This window comes from Schistocerca piceifrons, chromosome 2 (assembly GCF_021461385.2).
Source record: "Schistocerca piceifrons isolate TAMUIC-IGC-003096 chromosome 2, iqSchPice1.1, whole genome shotgun sequence".
In the NCBI taxonomy this organism is placed as follows: Eukaryota; Metazoa; Arthropoda; class Insecta; order Orthoptera; family Acrididae; genus Schistocerca; species Schistocerca piceifrons.
The window spans coordinates 203,292,218-203,311,458 of NC_060139.1; the positions used below are offsets into that span (position 1 = coordinate 203,292,218).

General features: G+C 42.2%; 2 protein-coding genes across 2 annotated transcripts in view; one reads left to right on the top strand and one right to left on the bottom strand.

The window, feature by feature from the left end:
* The window catches only part of LOC124774910 (adenylyl cyclase 78C-like), a 723,787-nt gene that overhangs the window by 422,069 nt on the left and 282,477 nt on the right, over positions 1 to 19,241 (top strand). The window lies entirely within an intron of this gene.
* Positions 1,929 to 18,320, bottom strand: LOC124774912. Its single transcript, XM_047249586.1, has 3 exons — positions 18,202 to 18,320; positions 7,981 to 8,145; positions 1,929 to 2,665 (listed from the first exon to the last, which is right to left on the bottom strand). The coding sequence occupies exons 1-3, from the start codon at positions 18,248 to 18,250 to the stop codon at positions 2,310 to 2,312; spliced, it is 570 nt and encodes a 189-aa protein (XP_047105542.1). The 5' UTR covers positions 18,251 to 18,320; the 3' UTR covers positions 1,929 to 2,309.

Sequence of the window (19,241 nt, forward strand, 5' to 3'; positions counted from 1 at the left end):
ATCAAAAAGCAAAACTAAAAAAAAATTATTGTTTCATCAAAAATTCGAAGTGAATACAATTTATGTCAGAAAATAACGGAAAAGTTTACAATGCTCAGGAAACTCAATATTAAACGCCTAAAATGTTTGAAAACAGTGCAACTGGAATATGAAAATAAAGGTTGTAGTCTCAGTAAAAATGAAATAATGGTATGCCATTACTGAATGGGAGACTCTTTTTGAGGTTTCTCGCCACTTTGAGCAAGTCCTTCCATTTGACGCTACTTTGATGACTTGTTCGTCGACGAAGATAAGTTTAGGAGAACAGGAATACCTAATCGCCTGGCGAAGAAAATCTCTAACCCGTCCTAGATTCGAAGTCGTGACCCCACGGGCTAGAGGCAGTGATACTATCTTTCTCCTTTTGGCGTTACATGACATCTGTCAGAGTTTATCGGCAAGGGTAAGGTGCCCTATTTTCAGATGTTGCCCTAATTCCGGGTAGACAGATAGTTGCTCCGTAGACACTGCTGCCGATGCGGATACTAGCTGAACTCCTTGTGTTTCCGCATTTTAGTGCCCTGCTAACCGCCAATCCTACCAGTCGTGTTCCGAGCTCGCAACTGTTTTTTTTCTTATTATCTTACATTAAAATATTACACATTGCTGCGACCACGACGTAAGCGTAGCAGCTGCATGGTAAGTGGTTCGATATTTTATGATTATTGATTATTGATGTATCATGTTTAATGAAACATGTGAGTAGCTTTTAAATGTAACAATTCATTAAGTGTTTCAATAGCTCAGCCATGTCGTACAGGTGCCTAATGTTGGATACTGCTAAGGTGCCTAATTTCGACTATACGAAAGCTGTGTCCCTTTAAAGATTTTGCTTGGTTGAAATACCATAATATAACATAAAAATGACGGCTGTAGGTGTTTCATTTTATTACGTTGCTGCGAAATGTCCTCGGTCTACAGCTCAAGACAAAGCAAAATGCAAGACGGCGATTTCCAGAAGAACATAAAGGTGGCTAAAATGAGTAGGCGATAAAGAAAATCGAGATGTGAGTCATCATCTGATGAGGATTCCAAAATCTCTGTTTCCCTTTTCTCCACCAATGACGAAGACTGTGCAGAGGAGGAATGGATCTATTGTTCCGTCCCACACCGGGAAGATAAATCTGTAGAAGACTGTGTAAAGTGTTTGTGATGTTTGCGTTTGGTACATGATCAGGATACAGGGACTGAGGAACATGACTGGAAGACGTACAGTTGTTAAAACTATGGATGATAGCCTCAATGTGGTTGTAAGTTTATCATTATTAAAATCAAATTGCGATATCTCAACATTACTTTTAGTAGTAAAACAATACTCTTATAACTACAGATATTACCTTTATTTCTCGAACACATGCTGAAAATGCTGTAAACAGCTTTCTTTTAGCAAATACTGCCAACTACTATGAACATGTAGAAACGAAAACAAATAATGAACTAGAAGCACGTGGTGTAATGTATATGCTGCAGTCAGACAAAGCGGGTTTAGCTTATTCCTTGAGCTAGAGAAAAATTAAATTTGGATGTTGCATTTATGCCACATAGGTTCTGAGAACGATAACAGAAACCGAAACTAGCTGTACTGAGTAAACTATCGGTGTCAGCAGATGGCAGCGCACTTGTAAATTTCGATATAAAAAGCAACAGCTAAGCCTACTATGAAATTTCTCGGTGTAAACTCATTTCTGTATCAGGTCAAAAAAGGATGAATGTCATTAGCGACCGCAATGTATTACCAATATTTCGATTCCTTGCTCTCGAGTATTGTCTTTTAAAAATTGATATGTTTTGCAGTGGGTTGTAGGGTGTGGGAGAGAGATAAACAGCAATGCTTCTGTAATCAGAGGGAAAAGAAAAACAATCTCTGCTGTTAAGCAGAAGTGACATAATTATGAGTCTTACACAAGAATATTTTATTATTAATATTTACATTGAAGCAGCACAGTTCTATGGCACTTCACTCTACCAAAAAAAAAAAAAAAGAATTGGTCATCGGTGGCAGTTAAAATATATCAGTCTTATGCCTAAATAGAAAACAATACTATTTTAATATTTTTATTCCCCTGCTTTGCTGGAGATATCGTATACTAATTGTGTGTCTCGTTACACTTAAGCAGAGCTTAAAAAATATTGGCTTAGCATTATTATAATTTATAAGCACTCTTAAACTCAGGCTGGCAAATTAGTTTCTTGGCGGGTATCAGTGCATAACTGGTACCTAGCATAGTCCGAAACTGCAGTAATGGTAACGATCCCACTGCCACAGTGTCTTAGCCGTCACTAAAGGCGATGCCGAGGGCTATGCCAGCCACATTCGTTGACGCCTCGACAGCGGAGTACGCCGTGAGGACCCTGCTGTTGTACCAAGGGTAGAAACCTGTGCTACCGAAGATGATACTGAAGGTGTAGCTGTAGCCATTGATTGAAGTCACGTACTCTGCGACTGGGATAGCTGCGGCGTTTTCAGTTGTCACGGCGATACGCAGCTCCTGGCCGAAGTGGACGCTGCCGTTGAACGATCCTGAGCCTACTAGAACAGTGACCTCGTCTTCTGCATCGGAGGCCAGTTGTGTCTGGTACACCAGGACCTGCAAGTTCTCTGCATATGTCCCGCCTGGCCAAAGACCTGCAGCACAAAACAAACGATGGAGTATTGATATTTTTAAAGAAATGGGACTATTTTGCTGTGTAAAGTACACTGCTTGACAATTGGTAAAGAACCACTGACACTTGCTTAGGAACAACTGACCCTTGGTATGGAACAACTGACACTTGTTAAGGAACAACTGACACTTGCTAAGAAACAACTGAAACTTGTTAAGGAACAACTGACAATTGTGAAGGTACAACTGATACTTGCTAAGGAACAACTGATACATGCTAAGGAACAACTGATACATGCTAAGGAAAACTGAAACTTGTTAAGGAACAACCGGCACTTGCTAAGGAACCACTGATACTTGCTAAGGAACAACTGATACGTGCTAAGGAACAACTGGCACTTGTTAAGGAACAACTGACACTTGTTAAGGAACAACAGACACTTGCTAAGAAACAGCTGACACTTGCTAAGAAACAGCTGACACTTGTTAAGGAACAACTCACACTTGTTAAGAAACAACTGACACTTGTTGAGGAGCAACCGACATTTGTGTTAAGGAACAACAGACACCCGTTAAGGAACAACTGATCCTAAGTAGCAGCTGACATGAGCAATTGACACTTGTTACGGAACAACTGACACTTGCTAAGGAACAACTGACACTTGTTAAGGAACCGCTGGAACTTGGTAAGGAACTCCCATCCAGTAGAGGGTGGGACAGGCTAACTGCAGCAAAACCTGTGGACGAACGTTTTGTATACATTCGACAGTTCATGCAGTACAGTATCTGGCCAATGCTATAATGGAACAGATTAGTGCGACATTCCGTGTGGTATGGCAGCATGTCTGCAAGACATCATTTGAGTGCCTACGATCGTCGACAAGCAGTTGGACGGCTCAGAGCTGGTGAAAATGCCACTACAGTGGCCACAGCAATGGGTGTGTACAAAAGCGTCATCTCGCAATTGAAAAAACGCCGCTGTAGGTGAAAATGCCATGCAAAAAATGCTGATAGTCGCTGATCGACCGCCTCACCGCTAGCGGATCGACAGATAGCCTTAGTGGCGAAAACAAGCAGACATCTCACACCTAGACAGATCGTAGCAGATCTTACAACCGCTACCAGTACACGTGTCTACGCCACAACCATTTCGTAGCGATTAAATCAGGCTTGACTGTATGCTCAGAAGCTCGTTACATGCATCCCACTTCAGCCACGCCATTGTTGAGAAAGAGTCTGTTCGTGTAGTGTTCATGTTGTTTAGCATCAGAAACAGTGGTGCAGAATGATATTTTCCAACGAATCCCATTTCACTGTGGCGAGTGATACTGGTCACCAGTTAGTATGAAGAGAGAAGGGAACACCTTACATACCACAGACTAATCATGAAAATCATCGGTATGGCCTAGGCGTTATGGTGTGGGTAGGCATTATGCACAGTGGCGTACTCAGCTGCGTATCTTAGCGCGAGGTACCGTGGTAGTATTCTGGGTCATGTCCGTCTGTTAGGAGAGAGGTAACTCCTAACTTTCTATTTATCGACGAAAACGCCAGCCTACATAGGACCGCTGGGGGTCAGACACACTGGATAGTGAAGATATTAAAGGCATCGAATGGCCTGCATACTCTCCAGACCTAAACCCTAGGTACCATGCCAGGGATGCTCTTGGCGTACGTGTTTCGCTATGAACGGTGTAAGAATTGAAACTGCTTTGAGAGGGGAGTAGGACAATATCCCTCAAGGACTCCTCAAAAATTGCCAGCATTAACAATAGGTGAAAATGCGCATTAGTGCACGAGGAGGACATATTCCTTATGGAGAGTCCGATGTCAACCTTAGTGTTGGGATTTGAACCCGCATCGAACATGAAAGTTGTTTATATCTCTCATTCTACTTTCTCATGTGGTGATATCTGTACTATTTGTCGTTATAAATATATCACTCCACCTCTATTACGTATGTACTGTGGTTCACGCCATCCATCATTGCCTGTGATTATTCCTGTCCAAAAACATGTTTGTTCCTTAGCAAGTGTCAAGCAGTATATATTGATGGTGCTTCAACATCGCATCTTCAAGGGCGCGAAATCTACAGGGAAAATTTCCGCGTTTCATAAGGATTGTTTACGGAATGTGTCAACAAAAGTCTTCTGCTTTTTCCTGCCCATATCCCGTGTCTTCACAGGATCGGCATTTTAATCTGGATTTGGCAGTGTAGGTGACAAAAAATGGCTCTGAGCACTATGGGACTTAACAGCTGAGGTCATCAGTCCCGTAGAACTTAGAACTACTTAAACCTAACTAACCTAAGGACATCACACACATCCATGCCCGAGGCAGGATTCTAACCTGCGACCGTAGGGGTCGGGCGGTTCCAGACTGAAGCGCCTAGAACCGCTCGGCCACTCCGTCCGGCTGTGGGTGACAGAGAGTGACTGGATGCCCACCTGTCGGCACCCCTTCAGTCTTGGGCCGGAATGTGTTCCACACCTGTCTGTGTGTTGTATTGACCCCTGTGGAAGTGTGAGAAAGTTTCCGAAGCTTTTGTGAATCGTGTACCTGAGGCGGGCCATGATAACCAGCCCAGAATTCACCTAGTCGGATGAAACTGCCTGAAAACCACAACCAGGCTAGCCGGCACTCCGGCCCTAATCGCCAATCCGCCATGTGGATGGGATCCGGAATCGTCATGGCTCCCCGCATCCCGGAATCTGTATGCTAACTCGCTTCCGGACGGGTCTAGAGTGTAATGCGTAATAATTCATCCGGTTTGTTACTGTTTCTTCATAAGATCAGCATGCCCTCTGCCTACCCACTTTTCAGGGAATCTCTGATTCACATGTTGAAGAACCCTCAGCCCAAAGTAAGGTGGGTCTCCATCAGCTTGGAATCACATCTGTTAACGAATGAAGTGCTTGCCGGGATTGGTTACCCAACAATCTAAGTACCGGTAAATGTATTCCACTGTCAGAGGTATCAGAGAAATTTCCGCTTACAACTTTCGACGCGGTCGTTCCTGGAGCACGGTCCCTTACCTCACGTAGATATATTCTCCCTCCTCCATTATCCCTGAAGGTTTGTATCATCACCGCAAAATCGTCCTGTTCTGTGCCCCTTCAAAGAAATTCTTCTTTATACTTTTACAAAATTACCTGCAAATAATTTATTTCTTATTGTTTTACTTAGGTTTACATCAAGCTTGGTTCGGCATTTGTGCCATTTTCAAGTGTTTCTCTTGAAATTACATTTATATTTCATTTTATTCTACGTCTGTGTAACAGCACTATTCGAATTTCATCTTATATTTACGTCTAGATGGAGTGACGTCCATAAAACATCTAGGAACGTAATTTTTTATTTACTACGTTGTTAATATAGGCACGTATTTACCTTCTGTAGAAATTTCGATTGCTTTTTATTTTTTTTTAGAGTTGTCAAATGTCAGATCGTTCCATTGACGCATTATTTTTCCAAGTACATTACATCATAGGCAATCAGAGATATTTTTTGCCAGAGATATTTTGCGTTGTGTAGACGTACGATCTTAAAGTTGTCAATTGTACTTTGTTATCATGCTGTGTTGATTCCTTTTCTTTTTCTCGTATGTTATTAAAGTTTTCCGTATAATTTTTATGTTTGAGGTCCATTTATTCATTTAAAATGTCATCCGGATATATACTTGTGTATGTACAAATTTCTAGTTATTCCAGATTGTTCATGGTTTGACCTTTTGATATCCTATTTAGAATTTTCAAACCGTTTCCGATTGTGTTCACTCTAAGGTTTTTATTTCTCAAGTGTAGGTAAAAACTTGAAAATTCTACATACAATAGCAAAATCCCGAAGCATGAACATTTTGGAAGAGCTAGAAATTTATACACACACAAACGACATTTTAAACGAACAAATGCACCTCAAACAAATAAATTATCTGTAAAACTTTAATAACATAGTAGAAAAACTAAAGTAATGCACGCAACACGGCAAAATATCTTTGGCACAAAATATCTATGACTACCTAAGATATAATTTACTTGTAAACATAGTGCATCAATGCAACGTCTGTCATTTGATAACTTTCAAAAAAATAAAACGAAATTTCTATAGAAGGTAAATTCGTGGTCTTAATTAGCAATGTAGTAAATAAAAGAAATTGCATTTTGAGATGTTTTATGGACGTCAGTCCGCCTAGACGTAACCATAATAGAACATAAAAACCTCGTAGTACTGTTACATAAACGTAAAATAAAATGATATTTAAATGTGCTTTCAACAGGAACACTTGGAAATTACTCAAATGACGAAACAAAATTGTCTGAACCTACGTGTGGGAATCGCCAGAAGAACATCTGTGAATGCACAGTGATGCGCAGCATTATTCTTTGGCGACGAGCGCACGGACAGTCTGGTTTATTCTTTGATTTTTATGACTATGATTGGTGATTGAGCTTAAAGAAATAAAAAATCATTGCCTGACTACTTTGTTTTATCTCTTTAGCAGGCAGAGATAAGCTGTAGTTGGCTAAATATGTAAAAACAACAACAAGGAATAAACTATTTGCACCTAAGTTTGCAAAAGTATAAAGAAGATGTCATATTATGACATTATGCAAGCTGCGGGCCATGCTGAGAAGAAGAAAACTTCAAAGGAAAATTCTACTCTAAAGTATTTACAGATAAATGACGTTGATGGGTAACAAATCACACACATACTCGTATTTCAAAAGGAGTTTTATTCAAGTTTTAGCTGAGCTGGGGTACCTGTCACCATAACACAGCCTTGGGGCTTTTCTGAACAACAGCGTACCCACATTGGGACTCAACAACTCTGGTCAACTGAAAGTTTATCATTAAGCTTCAGGCTGTCTCTGTATTTACTCCCTCCCACCCTCTCTCTCTCTCTCTCTCTCTCTCTCTCTCTCTCTCTCTCTCTCACTCACACACACACACACACACACACACACACACACACACACACACACACATATAAATGGGCAGACGAGATGGATAATACTGCCCCTTTTTACATTTCCAACACAATTTCTTGTGTCAGCAGTGGTTGAAAATACCGCTTCAGATGGAAGGTTCTTATTTAAAGCTCTACAGGTTTCGGGCTCTTAAATTCCCATCATCAGGTGTTATCACTATGTGCTGTGGCCCAAGCGCACAAAGTTATGACTTCTGATGATCGGTATATAAGAGCCCGAAACCGGTCGTATTTTCAGTAAAAAGAACCTTACAACTGAAGCGATATTTTCAACCTGTGCTATAGTGCTCAGTTGCGGATGTTCCTCCGACAGGATTGTTTGTTCGTGTGAGGGTTTAAGTCGCCACATACCTCCAGAGTTGAAGTTGAAGACCTGCGACGGAAGGATGACAGCGGTGAGTTTGACAGGCGCCGCGAAGTGCCACGACTCGTTGTGAGGCCCCGAGGTGGAGCTGTAGAGCAGGTCGAACGACTTTGGATCGTGAACGGCGAGCTCATGCAGAGGGTAAAATTCCGCTGCAAAACGAAACGTAAACGCAGCGTGAGGCACAATTTAGTTCTGCCCAGTTCAAAATAAGTCAGTGACGTCAGCCACATGTACGCTACAGGGTCATTTTTTCCGTGTACAAACGCTAGGGCTTGATCAATGAGAGAATGTGAAACCAAAAAGGTCTAACGAACTTTTGTCCGGAAATGCAAGGTTTCCATGCTAGAGACCATTTTTTCATTCATACCTTATCGCAGAGACTGCGTTCTAATACGCGCTGTACCATGCAGCCGCAGTTACAGTGTCCATGGTTTCCTCCTAGAGGCTGGTACTGTTCCCCTCATATGTCATTCACTAGCGCCCTCTCTTGCCATAGTCATCGCTAATGTTTAGTCCGATTCACTTCTCTTGCCGACTCACCTTGTAGTGGACATGATACAGCATTGTATACAATGGTTCCGTACTCGAATCGAGAGCTTGCCGACGTGGTGTTTACTTACGGAAATGCAAGTGTCAACGGGCGGCGGACAGCAAGATTGTATCAGAAGACGTATCTCCGCCTACAACAATCACAGCACTCATTGTTGGCAACAGTCTTTCGCCGTTTGTCTGAGACAGGGTTGTTTCAAGAAGTAGGAAATCACGAAGGACATACACGAAATCTTCGGACACTAGACTTGGAGGAAAATGTGATCATTACTGTGGAAGGCGACCGCCGTGGCAGTTGACCCGCCAGCACAGTGTAAGCCAGACGATCGTGTGGAACGTTCTTCATGACAACTGTTACTACACTTACCACTTACAGCGTGAACACGGCTTACAACTGTCAAGCTTTCTACATCGGGAGCAGTTTTGTCACTGGTTTGTTCATCAGGCAATCACGATTCCTGAGTTGTGTCATTCATCCTATTCGCAGATGAGGCTGCTTTTATGTGGAGTGGTATCTTCAACTTTCATATCGTTCATCTCTGCGTCTGTTTATGTAGAATCCCCATGGTATGGTGACAGCGAATCATCATCATCGGTGCAGCCGGAATTTGTAGGTCGGGATAATTGGCAACGTATTTTGGGACCAGTCTTCCTTCCACGTCGCTTGCTCGTTCACCAGATCTCAGCCAGTACGATTTCTGCTTATGGTGCCATCTCAAAAGTATTATGTATGCAGAGCCCATTCCACATGTGGAGACACTGGGCCATACTGCCTTTGACGCTGTTCAGATGAGCCTGGCTGATGTGAACGTGTGTGACAGAACATGCCACGGTCCGTACACGCCTTGAGGCACATGGAAGCCATTTTCAACACATACTGTAACTGTGGCAGCATGTTACAACGCTTATTTGACCACAGTAACAATGTATGATTGAATAAATGGTCTCTAGCATGGAAACCATGCATTTCCGGACGTAAATTCATTAGACCTTATTTGTTCCGTACCCTCTCATCGATCAATCCCTGTACTTTATATACGGTGGAAAAAATCGCCTTGAACACGGGAATGAGTAGCAGGTATTTTGTAAACAGGCTAAGCCACGTGAGACCTTAGTTTCTTCCGGTATATACAATGTTCAAATGAGTTACGGGAATCCAGCCGGGTGATGTCGTCGACAGCCGCCGATATTCTGACAGGATCACACCCTGCCATTTTCAAGGTAAAACAGCTGTAAGTAAGAGCTGTGCAAGAGAATTTAGTACCTCGGGTTCCAGAGAAACTCCGGGAAGATACACACCCACACGCACACACACACATACACATACACACACACACACACACACACACACACACACACACACTTACACACACACATACATACATACATACACACACACACACACACACACACACACACACACACACACACATACACACATACACACTGTAAACACTGGCGCCCTCACAAACCAAAGATGACGCACATCAGAAATTACGGATAGTGAAATTAATAATCAACAGGTCAGGGAGCATAAACTCAGACCTTCTGTTTTCTGACGAGGGAGAGAGCAGTATTCCAAGCACAATTTGAGCGGAAACCACCATCTCTGTTTGTAAGGTTACTTGCTAATTTAATTTCAACAGCTTCCTTATTAATACTACGCACTACCTGGAAGTGCATACCAGAATCTCCGTGTTGTCATACTCCACAGCATGACCGGTGCAAAGACAATGTTCTACGGTGATAGATTTGCTCGGCTGTTGTAAGCGTGTGTGTGCTCAGTACACCGGTCCTCCACAGTGTCGATATTCTGACCAATACATGACATGCCACATCTGCAAGGAATACGCTAGACACACGGCTTACCCAAATCAAGATCATCCTCTACGGAACCTAAAAGGATCCTGATCTGAGATGGTGAAATCCACCTCTCTCTCTTTCCAAAAACAGAGAGACAGAGTTAGTGCTCCGTCACCTGTTGATTGCCAATTTCACCATCGATACCTTCCGACGTCGGTCATCTATGGTTCGTGATGGCGCTAGTGTTTACAGTGGTTGCGTTATCTTTCCGGATTTTCTCTGAGAAATCGAGGTTTTAAATTCCCTTACACATCTCTCACTTGTTGCAGTTCTGCCCTGAAAATGTCAGGGAGTGGTCCTGTCGAAATATCGGCTGTTGTCGACGACATCACCCAGATGCATTCCTGTAAGTTATTTGTACACTATGAGTCATTGCTTGAAAATTCAAAAGAAGCTCAAATACAAAAGAACTACTGAGCTTGAACGATTTGTTTTTCATTGAATATTGGTGACAATAATAGAGTACTTTTCTACATTCTCAGTTGTTCTGATCAATGGGGCAGTGAGTGCTGGGTGTCGAGCCACTCTCAGAGATTCTTCGTCAGGTAAGCTCTTCTTCAGCTCCTAAGTCAACATTCTAACTTTTCTACAGTGACGAGTTCCATAAAGTTGTACGTTTCACTTCGGTGGAGTTCCCCAGAATATGCCGTTGTCCTGTGGTTGATGGTGGTTATTACTTCAATATTTTTATCAGGGTGGTAAGATACGTATTCAGTGGTCACATCTTCAGGTGTGGAATTAAAATGCAAGGTGAAAGGATATCAATGATACGATTCGCTGATGACATTGCTATCCTGAGTGAAAGTGAAGAAGAATTAAATGATCTGCTGAACGGAATGAACAGTCTAATGAGTACACAGTATGGTTTGAGAGTAAATCGGAGAAAGACGAAGGTAATGAGAAGTAGTAGAAATGAGAACAGCGAGAAAGTTAACATCAGGATTGATGGTCACGAATCAAAGAAGTTAAGGAATTCTGCTACCTAGGCAGTAAAATAACCAATGACGGACGGAGCAAGGAGGACATCAAAAGCAGACTCGCTATGGCAAAAAAGGCATTTCTGGCCAAGAGAAGTCTACTAATATCAAATACCGGCCTTAATTTGAGGAAGAAATTTCTGAGGATGTACGTCTGGAGTACAGAATTGCATGGTAGTGAAACATGGACTGTGGGAAAACCGGAACAGAATCGAAGCATTTGAGATGTGGTGCTATAGACGAATTTTGAAAATTAGATGGACTGATAAGGTAAGGAATGAGGAGGTTCTACGCAGAATCGGAGAGGAAAGGAATATGTGGAAAACACTGATAAGGAGAAGGGACAGGATGATAGGACATCTGCTAAGACATGAGGGATTGACTTCCATGGTACTAGAGGGACCTGTAGAGGGCAAAAACTGTAGAGGAAGACAGATTGTAATACGTCAAGCAAATAATTGAGGACGTAGGTTGCAAGTGCTACTCTGAGATGAAGAGGTTAGCACAGGAAAGGAATTCGTGGCGGGCCGCATCAAACCAGACAGTAGACTGATGACAAAAAAAAGACAGTCATTTATTTACTTTGAGGTAAGACTTGTTGCCGGCCGGTGTGGCCGAGCGGTTCTAGGCGCTTCAGTCTGGAATCGCGCGACCGCTACGGTCGCAGGATCGAATCCTGCCTCGGGCATGGATGTGTGTGATGGTCTTAGGTTAGTTAGGCTTCAGAAGCCTAACCTTTCTTTTATTTCCATCATTGCTTCCTCGATGTACAGATTGAAGAGTAGGGGCGAAAGGCTACAGCCTTGTCTTACACCCTTCTTAATACGAGCACTTCGTTATTGATCGTCCACTCTTATTACTCCCTCTTGGTTGTTGTACATATTGTATATGATCCATCTCTCCCTATAGCTTACCCCTACTTTTTTCAGAATCTCGAACAGCTTGCACCATTTTATATTGTCGAACGCTTTTTCCAGGTCAACAAATCCTATGAAAGTGTCTTGATTCTTCTATAGCCTTGCTTCCATTATTAGCCGTAACGTCAGAATTGCCTCTCTCGTCCCTTTACTTTTCCTAAAGCCAAACTGATCGTCACCTAGCGCATTCTCAATTCTCTTTTCCATTCTTCTGTATATTATTCTTGTAAGCAACTTCGATGCATGAGCTGTTAAGCTGATTGTGCGATAATTCTCGCACTTGTCAGCTCTTGCCGTCTTCGGAATTGTGTGGATGATGCTTTTCCGAAAGTCAGATGGTATATCGCCAGACTCATATATTCTACACACCAACGTGAATAGTCGTTTTTTTGCCACTTCCCCCAATGATTTTAGAAATTCTGATGGAATGTTATCTATCCCTTCTGCCTTATTTGACCTTAAGTCCTCCAAAGCTCTTTTAAATTCCGATTCTAATACTGGATCCCCTATCTCTTCTAAATCGACTCCTGTTTCTTCTTCTATCACATCAGACAAATCTTCACCCTCATAGAGGCTTTCAATGTATTCTTTCCACCTATCTGCTCTCTCCTCTGCATTTAACAGTGGAATACCCGTTGCACTCTTAATGTTACCACCGTTGCTTTTAGTGTCACCAAAGGTTGTTTTGACTTTCCTGTATGCTGAGTCTGTCCTTCCGACAATCATATCTTTTTCGATGTCTTCACATTTTTCCTGCAACCATTTCGTCTTAGCTTCCCTGCACTTCCTATTTACTTCATTCCTCAGCGACTTGTATTTCTGTATTCCTGATTTTCCCGGAACATATTTGTACTTCCTCCTTTCATCAATCAAATGAAGTATTTCTTCTGTTACCAATGGTTTCTTCGCAGCTACCTTCTTTGTACCTATGTTTTCCTTCCCAACTTCTGTGATGGCCCTTTTTAGAGATGTCCATTCCTCTTCAACTGTACTGCCTACTGCGCTATTCCTTATTGCTGTATCTATAGCGTTCGAGAACTTCAAACGTATCTCGTCATTCCTTAGTACTTCCGTATCACACTTCTTTGCGTATTGATTCTTCCTGACTAATGTCTGGAACTTCAGCTTACTATTCATCACTAATACATTGTGATCTGAGTCCATATCTGCTCCTGGGTACGCCTTACCATCCAGTATCTGATTTCGGAATCTCTGTCTGACCATGAAGTAATCTAATTGAAATCTTCCCGTATCTCCCGGCCTTTTCCAAGTATACCTCCTCCTCTTGTGATTCTTGAACAGGGTATTCGCTATTTCTAGCTGAAATTTGTTACAGAACTCAATTAGTCTTTCTCCTCTTTCATTCCTTGTCCCAAACCCATATTCTCCTGTAACCTTTTCTTCTACTCCTTCTCCTAAAACTGCATTCCAGTCGCCCATGACTATTAGATTTTCGTCCCCCTTTACATACTGCATTACCCTTTCAATATCCTCATACACTTTCTCTATCTGTTCATCTTCAGCGTGCGACGTCGGCATGTATACCTGAACTATCGTTGTCGGTGTTGGTCTGCTGTCGATTCTGATTAGAACAATCCGGTCACTGAACTGTTCACAGTAACACACCCTCTGCCCTACCTTCCTGTTCATAACGAATCCTACGCCTGTTATACCATTTTTTGCTGCTGTTGATATTACCCGATACTCATCTGACCAGAAATCCTTGTCTTCCTTCCACTTCACTTCACTGACCCCTACTATATCTGGATTGAGCCTTTGTATTTCCCTTTTCAGATTTTCTAGTTTCCCTACCACGTTCAAGCTTCTGACATTCCACGCCCCGACTCGTAGAACGTTATCCTTTCGTTGATTATTCAATCTTTTTCTCATGGTAACCTCCCCCTTGGAAATGCAAAAAATTCTGCCTGCCAGACGCAAAACTCGAAGTCTGAGTCCCAGGCGCAAATTCGCCCATGTGGGCTCAGAGCCATACCGACGGCAATACTTGAATTGGAATGATCAGGTGCGACAGACAGATAGGCTCAATCACTGCACGTGTGGTGAGGTATGTCATGTGGTGACGTCACATTATCAGCACTAGCCATCCACTTTTGAGGTACTTCACGACATTTGCGACCCCATGTGTCTTATATTAAATTACGTGTCTCAGTGCTATCTAAGTCGCTTAGGAGGTTTTTTAATCGTTAATAAGAATCACCGTGTATGCTCCTGAATACTGCTACAATATTATGTACATTTCTGTAAGCTGTTGTATGTCGCTAACATGAAAAAGTCTGTTTTATATCTTAGATCTGAAGATGGCTAAATTGTTAGCCGAAGCTAGTAATCAATTCAAATAAAGAAGAATTTGTGTGCGATCTTGACTTCACGAGCTTTCAGTCGCTAACATAAATAAAAAATGCACAAGAAACTTTAATATATCGCCATGCGTAATAGATATTAGGCTCTTAACCATGGTTGCAGCAGAAAATGTGCAAATGTAATATATGGAATAAAAAAAGTCACCAGTCGGATTAGGTAGTAGTCAAAACTCTTTACCTAGTTTTGAACCCTTATAAATGGGCCTTCTTCAGAAGTCTTATTACCAAGAAATAAGTAGATACAGATAAAAACAACGCCCGGCAAAACCAGAGAAGATGGCGGTGTTGGACGTTAGGGTCTGGAGCGAAGTCGACGTTCTAACATATCCCAAAGATATTCCACTTAGTGCAGGGTGGACTCTGGGAAGGCCAGTTTATCTACGGAATGTTACAAACCATTTCCTCATAGATGCAGCTTTACGATAGGCTGCAATGTCGCGCTGATACAGCCAACGTCTCCGGGCTGCATAAAGTACACAATGCTAAAAAATGTGGTCATATCCTTCGGCCTTTAGCGTTTTCTTAAACTCCATAAGGGGCCTACAACCTAAACACGGAAACAGCCCCATACGGTAGCGCCACTTCCTCGGTAGTTCAGTGTTGCCACTACACGTTCTCGGGCATCCGTCAAACCCAAACGCTTCCATCGTATTACCTCAAGGTACAACGTGTTGTATCGCTCTGAATCACTCGTTTCCAGCTATCCATTGTCTAGGACCGTCGCTCTTTACACCGCCTCTAATCTCGTTCAACACTGACAACAGAAATGTGTGGCCTACGAGGAGCCTCTCGACCACTGTACCCCATTCTTTTCAGCTCCCTACGCACAGTCCTTGTACTACCTGGACTGCTGGTAGGTCTTTAGAACTCACGAATGATTCCTTCCGTTGACTTCATAATATTTTCTTACAATCGCCCTCCGAAATGCTCTGGGACTGCTGTCTGTCAGTACACGAGGTCTGTCTAGTCTCGGTACAGCTGTATCTATTTCTTCACGTTTCCACTTCACAGTCACATCGCAGACTTGAAATGTCTCTGATGAACTTGTTACTCAGCTGACATCAAATGACAAGTCAAAGTTCGAAATCACTGAACTCTCCTGATCAACCCGTTCTGCTGTCACTGCTTCTCCACTGACTACATAATATACTCCCCGCCTCTGCGGGTCCGCCTTCCGTGAAATCTAGTGGTCCATTCCGCATTACATTGGGGTGTCCAGATCATTTTTCAGATAGTTTAGCTTCTATGGCAGGAAAAGCGAGTGGTAAAAGAAGAAACTGTGGCACTTACTGTGAAAAATGGCTTTTGATTGTATAAAAAAAGGAATCAAGAGTACGACAGGGTGGAAATCTCTTCTGAACAACACGTTGCAAGGCATCCCAGATGCTCATGTCTGGAGAGTTTGGGGACCAGCGGAAGTGTTTAAACTCGGAAGAGTGTTCCTGGAGCCACTCTGGAGCAATTATGGACGTGCGGGGTATCGCATTGTCCTGCTGGAATTGCCCAAATCCGTCGGAATGCACATGGACATGAATGGATGCAAGTGATCAGACAGGATACGTACGTACGTCCCACCTATCAGAGTCGTATCTAGACGTATCAGGGTTCAAATTGCACAAGCCCCACACCATTACAGATCCTCCATCACCTTGAACAGTCCTCTTCTTACATGCAGGCTCCATGGATTCGTCAGTTTCTCTCCATATCGGTACACGTCCATCCCCTCGATACAATTTGAAACGAGACTCGTCCGACGAGTCAAAATGTTTCCAGCCATCAGCTGTCCAATGTCGGTGTTGACGGGCCCAGGCGAGGCGTAAAGCTTAGTGTCGTGCAGTCATCAATGGTACACAAGTGTGCCTTCGGCTCTTAAAGTCTATGTCGATGATGTTTTGTTGAATGGTTCGCACGCTGACACTTGTTAATCGCCCAGCAATGAAATCAGCAGCAATTTGCAGAAGGGTTACACTTGCGATTCTCTTCAGTCGTCGTTAGTCCCGTTCTTACAGGTCTTTTTCCGGCCGCAGCGATGTTGGAGATTTGAAGTTTTACCGGATTCCTGATATTCACGGTACACTCGTGCAATGGTCGTACGGGAAAATCCCCACTTCACCGTTACCTCGGAGATTCTGCATGCCATCGCTTGTGCGCCGAATATAACACCAACTTCAAACTCACTTAAATCTTGATAACCTGCCATTGTAGCAGCAGTAACCGATCTAAAAACTGCGCCAGACACTTGTTGTCTTATATAGGCGTTGCCGACTGCAGCCCCGTATTCTGCCTGTTTACATATCTCTTTATTTGAATAATCATGCCTATACCAGTTTCTTTGGCGCTTCTATACCTCATAGATATTTTCACCTTTTTATTTAATTCTGTATCCATATCCTGAAATTCAAAAACTTTCAAAATTTTAAAAGCGTTAAAATTACGTGTGTTGACATGGCATGTAAATTTACCTGTAGAAACTGATGGGTTACGTTTTTAGCCGAAACACTCAGTTCTGAAGATGGTTTGATGGAACCGAAACCAGTCACAATTTTACAGATACATGCAATCCAGACGGTCGATATAAAACACATTATGTCAGTTTTGGCAATCTCAAATTCCTTGTAGGATTAGTTGAATGAAATGATCAGGGTCGTGAAAAGATATTATACGATGACATTAATAACAGTTTAATACTCTTATTTTATATACGGTACTGCAATGGTGGTTGGTCGGCTTACTTTAGATGATGCTGCGTGAATTAGATTACAAAATGAGACACTGGAAGTGGTAGACGGGTTTACCTTTTTGGTCAGCAAAATAACTTATGGCGGAAAAAGTAAAACACATGTGAAACGGACATTTCCAAAGCAACAGAAAAGCGAACTGCATTAAACCCGAATATTACTGTATTTTTTATTGCGTCTGTTCATAACGCATTTGTGTGGAGTCTAAGGTTGCGTTTTATGAAGATGAAATACTGACAGTAGCAATAGAGACAAGGTGAAAATAGAAACTTTTGAAATTTGGTATTACGAAAGATTGTTGAAGATTAAATGAGTCAATCGAGTCACTAACAAAGAGGTATTGAATCGAATTTGAGAAAGTGATGTTTTGTTGCACAATTTGACAAAACTAAAAAATGATTCGATAGGACACAGCCAGAGGCAACAAGATATACTTAATCTGTAAGTGGAGGAAGGTGTCTACGGTGGTGGAGAGGGGGGCGGGGGGGGGGGGGGGTTGGTGAGATAGTGAGGGAGACCAAAAGTTGACTACAGCAAGCAGCTTCAAGTGGATGTAGGATGTAGTAGTCATCCACAAAGTTTGCAAAAGGGCCGGGAGAGCTGTGTGGTGACGAAATATCCCGACACATACCTGAGCGTCGTAAGCTTTTGTTTTATTCTTTTTTGAAGTTATCCAGAGATGAAGAGTCTTGAACAGGGTAGACTAGCGTGGAGATTCGTATCAAAAAAGTCTCCGGACTGAAGACAAAACACCCAGAATTAACGGATCACTTTGCTTACCAAAGCACGTAGCTAGCAGCATCAGAAGGGAGATGGACCGCCGGTACATGCTGGCTGCTGCTCAGAGGACGCCGACGAAATACAAGGTTTTGTCACTTCGTCGTTTCTTATATAGGTCGTGAGACACATCCATTCAGGCAAGAGTTAGCTTCTAATATCCCAACCTGGAAAACATCGCAGCCTTACCGGTTGCGTGTTCATAGCGGGGCGTGCAGTATCCGCTGAGGTAGCTATTCTGCATTCTCAGCGACAGGTGTGCGTCCTGGTGTCGTTAGCACCAAGATGGTATTCAGACGGCAGCTGCAGCATTCAGTAACATCCGGCACACGTGCGGACCACTTCCGTTCTATACTGTCGCTATTGTTTCACCCACGTATCAGGAGGTACAAAATAAGAAACACCGTTCAACTTAGGATTCATTCATTGCGACTATACTTTCTTATATTACATTATGTAGTAGCGAAAAAGATCTATCTTTTATTACTATTATTATTATTATTACTACTATTCATTGATCTCCAGTACAAGTAAAAGACAATCATGACAAAAAGTAGAATATTTTCTTGTAGGGACAAGCAGTACAGAAATAGGGTTTACAATAAAGAATGTAAGAAGTAATTCTAAATGAACGAAGCATATTAAGTAGATTATTCACGGGAAAAATATGTTTTATAGCTATTAACATAAGAATTGCCTAATATTCTGAGTGAATGTAATGGACCAACAGATGGTGGAACAAATTAGTACATCCTTCTGAGACAGAAGTAGTCAGAGAAGCAATAAAACTTTTAGAGAATTGTAGAGCTAGAGAAATTGGAGGCAGTCCTGCGAAATTATTAAAATATGATACCGATAAATTACATGAAATATTAAAAAAACCTTTTCGAAAACTGTTTGATTGTTGAGGTTGTACCTAGTAATTGGAAAAGAGGATACATTTCAATAAAACATAAAAAAGGGGGGAAAATATGAGTGCATAAATTGTAGAGGTATAAAAGTTATAGTTGCCATACGCAGATTTTAGAAGAGTTTTTACACGT